The sequence below is a fragment of the Plecotus auritus genome (genome assembly GCF_963455305.1).
Source record: "Plecotus auritus genome assembly, chromosome: 13".
In the NCBI taxonomy this organism is placed as follows: Eukaryota; Metazoa; Chordata; class Mammalia; order Chiroptera; family Vespertilionidae; genus Plecotus; species Plecotus auritus.
This window is the reverse complement of record NC_137779.1, coordinates 17,009,649-17,017,148: the sequence shown is the minus strand read 5'-3', so window position 1 is coordinate 17,017,148 and position 7,500 is coordinate 17,009,649. Positions and strand designations below refer to the sequence as shown.

The 7,500-nt window shown below is 59.9% G+C and overlaps 1 protein-coding gene across 1 annotated transcript in view; it reads right to left on the bottom strand.

Moving 5' to 3' along the window:
- Positions 1-5,361, bottom strand: part of VSIG10L2 (V-set and immunoglobulin domain containing 10 like 2) — a gene marked incomplete at both ends in the record, with an annotated part of 9,871 nt that extends 4,510 nt beyond the window's left edge. Inside the window, 6 exons of the mRNA XM_080649888.1 lie at positions 755-1,015; positions 1,747-1,995; positions 2,516-2,791; positions 4,282-4,557; positions 4,786-5,115; positions 5,268-5,361. Of these exons, the coding sequence (XP_080506014.1) occupies positions 755-1,015; positions 1,747-1,995; positions 2,516-2,791; positions 4,282-4,557; positions 4,786-5,115; positions 5,268-5,361 (1,486 nt within the window). The remainder of the gene's footprint in view (positions 1-754; positions 1,016-1,746; positions 1,996-2,515; positions 2,792-4,281; positions 4,558-4,785; positions 5,116-5,267) is intronic.
- Between the last annotated feature and the right edge of the window lie 2,139 nt (positions 5,362-7,500).

Below are 7,500 nucleotides of genomic sequence, written 5' to 3'. Positions count from 1 at the left end.
GCTTTTTTTTAATGTGGCTACTAGAAAATTTAAAATTATATATATGGCCCTGGCTGGTGTTGCTAAATGGTGAGAGCGTCAGCCCATGCACCAAAGGGGTACAGGTTTGATTCCTGGTCCAGGGCACGCACCTGGGTTGCAAGTTTGATCCCCTCCCCCAGTTGGGGCAGGTGTGGGAGGCAACCAATTGATGTGTCTCTCTCACATCAATGGTTCTCTCTCTCTCTCTCTCCCTCCCTCCCTCCTTCCCTTCCACTCTCTCTAAAAGTCAGTGGGGAAAAAATATCCTTGCCCTAACCGGTTTGGCTCAGTGGATAGAGCGTCGGCCTGTGGACTGAAAAGTCCCAGGTTCGATTCCGGTCAAGGGCATGTACCTTGGTTGCGGGCACATCCCCAGTAGGAGGTGTGCAGGAGGCAGCTGATCGATGTTTCTCTCTCATCGATGTTTCTAACTCTCTATTCCTCTCCCTTCCTCTCTGTGAAACATCAATAAAATATATTTTTAAAAAATATCCTCAGGTGAGGATTAACAACAAAAATAAATAAAAGTATATATATGGCTCACATTATATGCTTATTGGTCAACACACACATAGACTAAACCCCCTGAGTTTTTGGATCAAACATACTTGAGTCCCTGGGAGGTGAGCTGACCAGTCTCTGGACTCACTTTGCATCCCAGCCCCTCGGCCCGATGCCAAAGGGCTTCTCCTCCCACCCCGATCCGAGCACCCAGTCCCTAGCCCCCACTCACCCAGCTGGAGCTGGCAGTGGGGACCGGGGACCCGGAGCGGGTGAGTGCCCTGGCAGGTGAACGCCCTGCCAGCCAGGTCGCCCCGAGCCGGCAGGAGGTGGACCACCAGCGAGGCGCTGCTGCTGCCCAGAGGCTGCTGCTGCCCGTCCAGCCAGCTCAGCAGGGCGGGGGGCTCGCCACCAGCCCACTCGCAGCTCAGCATGATGAACTGCTCCCCCGACGTGGCCATGGTCCAGCACGCAGGGCTCCGGAGGGGTTCCCCTGAGGAGGGCATACAGGGCTCAGCCTGACCCTCCAGGGGGAAGGGGACCCAACAGACCCAGCCCGTCCCTTCCTCCTCCATTACTGATTCACTCACCCACTCCTTCCTTTACTCAGCCAACTCATTTATTTTCTCACTTATTATTTGTTGAAGGCTGACCATGTGCCAGAGAAACAGTGGGAACCAACGCTAGCAAAGAGGTACAATACAGCTTGATGAATGCTGGGGTGCAGGTAGAGAGACAGCTAACTGCAGCTTCAAGGGAGAAGGACTTTGAAAACAAGATGACGTTGAACTTGGTCTTTGGTAGATGGACAGGAGTCTCCAAGTTAGAGAGAAAGTTCCAGGCACAGTTCAAGAACAACATGCAGTGGAGCAGTAGAGGTCATATGGGGGGGGGGGGGGCGTAGGGATGGGGGGAGAGGGATGCTGGAGGTGGGGGGTGAGAGCCTGCTGACCCTGGAGGCTGAGAGACAGTTAGGAGGGTGTCACGGGGTCCCAAGCCTGAGACGAGGAGGACAGGCCTCAGAGCAGATGGACACCAGCCTGGGTGGAGAGAAGTTGGGAGGTGGGGTCTGGGCTGAGCACTGCCACCTCCCTGTTGCGTGGAAAGTCTCAGAGTTTGTGGTCGGAGCCCCACCCAGACCCAGGGCCCCTCCATTCTCCCCCTTGACCGTCCCCTCTCCTCTGCCTGGAATGTCAGAGCCCGGCTATCTATGTGTCCACTCACACAGCGCGGTCCTGCAGGGGGCGGGCCGTGCCAGGGCGGGGTGCTGGCCGGTGCAGGTGAAGACGCTGCCGTTGGGCAGCTGGGTGGCGGCGTGGCTCCAGGTGACATTGCTGGGGGCGGCAGGGCCCGTTCCCTGGGGCCCTTCCCACTGCAGCTGGGCAGCTGGCAGCCCCCCAGGCCAGGCGCAGACCAAAGTCACAGCCCCGGGGGCGGGGAGCACTGCACAGGAGGGCTGCCCCTCCGGGGGATCTGGGGACAAGTGGGCTCGGATGGGGCTGGACCAGGCCACACTGCCCATGCGCCAACCCCTGGGGCCAGAGGCGTCCTGGTAGGTGACGTGGAGAGAAGTGGGTGAGCAGGGGAGACCGACCCCTCTGAGGGGCTGGTGAGCAAAAGGCTGAGCTCTCAGGTCAAGGGCATGGCTTGGGGGCTGGGCAACCCCAGGGGCTCCCTTGGAAGCTCCAGCAGGAAGTGCTCTCATGCCCCTTTGCCATCCTCGCCTGGCACGTGTCTCACTGTCCTCACTCTGCCCCTCTCTGTGCCGCAGCTCAGTCCGGGGGCCATGGGACAACCACTCGGAAGGGGTGTCTGCACAGGTGGTGGGGGGGCTGTCCCTCTCCCTGCCCTTCCCAGCATTTCTTAGCCTCTCCCCCTGCTCTGCAACTCCAGTGGGTCCCCCAGACCTGCCTCCCTCCAACATCTGCCCATTCCCCATGGGCGTCTGCAGTTTGCAGGAGCACAGGGTTGGGGGTGGGGGGCACACACTCACAGTAGATGCTGAGATGGATGGCAGTCTGTGTGTGGGTGTCCAGGCGGCTGTTGTGGGCCAGGCAGGTGTACAGGCCTGTGTGGGCGCGGCTGGCTCGGGCGATGGTGTAGGTAGGCCCGGTGTGGACCTGCGTGTGGTCCCGGAGCCACACATAGTGACTAGGGGGGTTGGACGCAGCCAGGCAGCTCAGAGTCACTTCCTCCTTCTCGCTGGCCCAGAAACCCTCCTCGGTGAAGCCCAGCGGCTCCATGGTGATCACAGGCTTGTCGGGACCGTCTGGGGGGCAGGGGAGGCCGTCACACCTGTCCAGTCTGCATTCCTGCATCTGCTCAGGTGATCACCGCCACACCTACTCACCCTCCAGCCACCACGTCTTACACACCAACAGTGTCAACTACTCTGCTAGGCCCCTAAGGAGCCAGAGTGCAGGGGCCACAGGCACAGCCCAGTGTGGGAGACGGGGGTCTGTGGAGTGAGCCCCAGGCTGGGGAGCCCAAGGGGACTCCCTTGGACTCTGGGAAGCTTCCCTGCGAGGCTGGTGGGCTGGGCTGAGGTAGGGGACAGGCCAGAGTTGGGTGGCAGCAGAGGGCGCCCAGCCCTCTCACGTTGCCTGGCATTGAGGGACTCGCCCGGTTGGTCCCTTGAGACGAGAGGGAAGAGAACAGGGTGGGCAGTGCCCTGGGCGTGATCCCAGCAGCTCTTTCCAGTGCTTTGGGTCTCCACCTTCCCCTCTCTCCTATGTCCTTTCTCCCTGACTCCTGGCAAGGACGGAATCCTCCTCCTGCTTCTATTCTGCCTCTACATCGTTCCCAAGAACTGTTCATCTCTCTCCTCCACCGTCCTCAGCCTACAACTCCCACAAGCTGCCTCGAACAGGACCGACGAGACCCCGTCCGTCCCTGCTCCTTAAAACCTCCGGGCCAGCACTGTCCAGGAGCCATGTGACCAACAGATGCTTCAGTTCCCAGTAGCCAGATCTTCAAACAAAAAGGTACCCGAACTCAACCACGCAGAAGACATCAATAGGTGTTAATAACTTTAGTATTTTTTATTTAATCAAATACATGCCGAGTATTCTCGTTTTAGTGTATGATCAATATAAAAAATACTGACGAAATATTTCATATCCTTTCTTTAGCGACACAGTCCTGTGTGCATTGTACACTCCAAGCTCATCTACGTGCTCAGGGCCATGCGTGGCCACCACGCTGGACAGCGCTGCTCTAGACCGTCTAGCCCTCATCTTTCACACCAACATCTGATCCCTTTCCAGCTCATTCCCATTCTGTGTTCTCCTCTCTCCTGAACTAACTCACCTGTCTTCCCTCCACTGTGTATAGTTGGCTACTTCCTCCTCACTGGCTGCTTTGGAGTTCTTGGTTTGTTCTGAAATTAACCCCTCGTTTGCTCTCAGAAGTCCCTCTGGGGACCCACCTGTGCCCTCTTTACCCACAGTGCCCCCCGTTTCCTTGGGTCCGGGTGGTCCCTGAGAGTCCTTCAGGCTTAACCCAAAGGCAGGCTTTCTGGGCCACCTCTGAACTGTGGGTAAAACTGTGACTGCGAATCTATGCACATTTTCCTGGGAAGAGGGGCCCATGCCCTTGACAAGGTTACAACCCAGTGTCCTGGAGCCGCATTTGGCACCAGTGGGTGCCGTACCCCGAGGCTGGGGCACTCCTGGGGGCCCCGAGTGTGTCAGGAGGCCGAGTGAAGTGGGTAGCTGGGTGCCAGCCCTGCCCATCTGCCCCCACACCTGTCGGACTCACAGATGACGTCCAGGAAGGCCCCGTCGCTGCTCAGCTGGTTGACGGCGTTGTGGGCGCTGCACACGTACCAGCCCAGGTGTGTCCGATTGACTGGGTCCAGCGGGAGCACTCGCTCCGTGACCCCCACCGGGGCCTCCTCATGGCCTCTGGGTGCCTGATGCTTCCAGGCAAAGGTCACGGGCTCCGTGCCCTCCCGCACTGTGCACGTGGCCACCACCGATGTCCCCTCCACCGGGGACGGCTCGCTCAGCCGCACCTGAGGCTTCGACACAGGCACTGCCAGGAAAGAAGAGGCTCTGTGTTGGTCATCGCAGACCCAGGCCGTGCCCGCTGTGCCCGGGGGCCCCGCCCTTGCTGGCTGGGGGCTGGCCTGCCCACAGTCTCCCGAACATCCCAGGCTTCCTCCTCCCCGGGGGCGGCCCTGCAGCACACAGCGGGCAGCGCATGCAAAGGGTGCTCGCAGCATGCACAGCGCTCAAGCCCAGGCCCCTGCCGGGCCCTCACCTAGCACGGCCAGACTGAAGTGGGAGTAAGCGGTGTGCAGCCGGCCTCCGGCGGCGTGCAGGGCCTGGCACAGGAAGTGGCCGCGGGCAGCCTCCCGCAGCTCCCCCAGCACCAGGCTGCTGTTCCGCAGGCTCACGGTCCCCAGAGCCGAGGCCCCGGCCTCCACCGTGAACTCGGCTCCACTGGTGACAGCCACCGGCCGGGGAATCCGCGAGCCTAGGGGGGTGAAGCTCCAGAAGACCACCAGGGGGGCGGGCAGGGAGCCACAGGCCAGCTCCACAGAGCCGCCCCTCACTCCCTGGACGGACGCCACCTCCTCGTCGGGCTGCCCTGGGGACAGTGACACGTGGGACATCTGAGCTGTCGGGCTCTCCTGCCCCCTCCTTGCCCAGAGCCTGGTCTGCAGCTGGGACAGCAGGGACAGGTTGGATCAGACAGCACAAGCCCTTGGGAAGTTGAGGCAGAGACCGTTTCTGGGGAGCCTGCAGCCTCCTGCTCGGCTTTGCGGTAGGAGCGGAAGGCTGGGGACCAGCCAGATGACTCGAGAGTCAGGAGAGCTGTGTGGCCACTGGCCATCCGGACTCCGGAGACCTCAGGTAAGGACGCCAAGGGGTTTCAGAGCCAGCGGCAAAGGGAAGACACCGCCTGCCTGCCATTGGCCCATCCAGCACCTAGTCACGTGTCAGCTCAAGCGCCTGCTCCGTGCCAGGCACCAGGGTGGCAGTGACAAATGAGCCACCCCACAGGGACTCCCGGGGAGTCCATCAGAGAATCAGACATCAGCTCATTATCTCGGGGTGAAGCTGCCCAGGCCTGGCACAGACCCCAGCATCTGCCCAGGCACCGGGGTATCCTGCCCCTGCGGCCAGGCTGCTCCAGCATGCTGACAGCCCCCCGGACGTGGGACTGACATAAGTGCCGCAGGGGAAACCGAGCCACAGGAGTAAGTCACGCCAGCTTGCCTTTGCTGAGTGTGAAGCTCTGTCCTGCACTCTCACCTCGGGACCCGCTGCCCCTAATTGTTACAATCACTGCATCCCTGAGACCCTGAAACTCGAAATCACGTGTCCAAAGCCCCCCAGGAGGCGGTGGGGCTGCCGTGGAGCCCCGTCCGACCCCCGGGCTGAGACTCTCCTGCTGCTATCGGTTCCTCCAGAGAGAAGAGAAGACAGACATGGAGTCGGAGGGGAGGGATCGAAGGCAAAATTCTGAGGTTCAATTAACCAAGAAGGACAAGAACCCAGAAAAGGATTCTTTCCTGTCCCACCAGCTGTCAGTGCCCTGACGACCCCACCAGGCTTGGGGGAAACAATGAAACCAGATCGGACCAGGTCACTCCCACGCGCACCACTGGGCAGGGGTCCCCAGGATCACCCCGGCTTCTAGGGTGATGCAGAGCCCTGTTCGGAGCCCCGCCTCCCGCACCTGACAGGCAGAAGCTGCTCAGAGCACGCTGGCTGATGTCTAGCAGGTCGGTGACACGAATGGACTTAATGGCTATGTGAGTGCGAAAGAAGGATCCCGAGGAAGAAAGGGACGAGAAGCCCCGGCCCGGCGTGGCTCAGTGGTTGAGCATCGACCTATGAACCAGGAGGTCAATGGTTCGATTCCCAGTCAGGGCACATGCCTGGGGTTTGGGCTGGGATCCCCAGTATGGGGTGTGCAGGAGGCAGCAGTCAATGATTCTCTCTCATCATTGACGTTTCTCTCTCTCTCCTCTCTCCCTTCCTCTCTGAAATCAATAAACATATATTTTTTTTAAAAAAATAAAAAAGAAAGGGGAGGAAATAATGGGATGCGAGTGGGAATGGGCTACTGTGGGGGCGGTTTGAGTATCGCTCACCTGAGGCCCTGAGACACAGTAGGCAGAGGGGTGGCAGCAGCAGGAGGCTGGGTGGTCTGCGCAGGGCCCGCCGACTGTCCACGGCCCCCCATCACCCGTGTGGCCGCCCGTCTGCCACGGAGCCTGCCCGACTCTGGGGCTCCGTCTCCCCAGAGCAAAGCCCGCCCGGAAAGATGGGGTCCTGGCTCGGGTTGCCAACCTCAGCCCTCCAGCACCTTCGCCCCTGCTCTCCTGTTACCTCCCTGCCCCGATTACGGGTGAATTATTTACCAGGTGATTCACTCCATCCATAATGCAGGAGGCAAGGAAGGCTTGGCTGGGCGCACCTAGGGGAGGGCCCCCGAGCGCCCGCGTCTTTATTCGGTGATGTGGGAAAATCAGAGTCGCTGAGAGCGACCTGAGAAAGGCCCAGCCTCCTCCAGGCCAGCCGCCTGCCCAGGGCAGGGCCCCCGGTGGTGCTGCGCTCCTGACCGGGGATCCGGGGATCTGGGGATCCGAGGTTCAGACCCACCCTCCCGAGCCCTCGCGCCCTCCGCTCGCCTCACATCCTGTTAGAAGATCCTGTTAGAAGCACGCGGACTGTGGTGGGAGCTCTGGGATCCAGTTTGGGTTTGACCGGTGAACTGTGAAACGTCGGGGCATTTTTGAGCCTCTTCCAGCTTTCGTTTTTTTCACAGAGAAATGGAGATAAAACACTTCCTTTCTTGTGAAGATTGTGAAGATTAAATGAAAAAAACTTATATTAGCATATGGGGGCTGCTTGGGTGCTAGTAACGTCCTATTTCTTGGCTTGAGCAGGGGTTACTGTTCATCAAGCTGTACATTCATTTGTATATACTGTTACGTACGCTTGATCACACACACACCTGAGC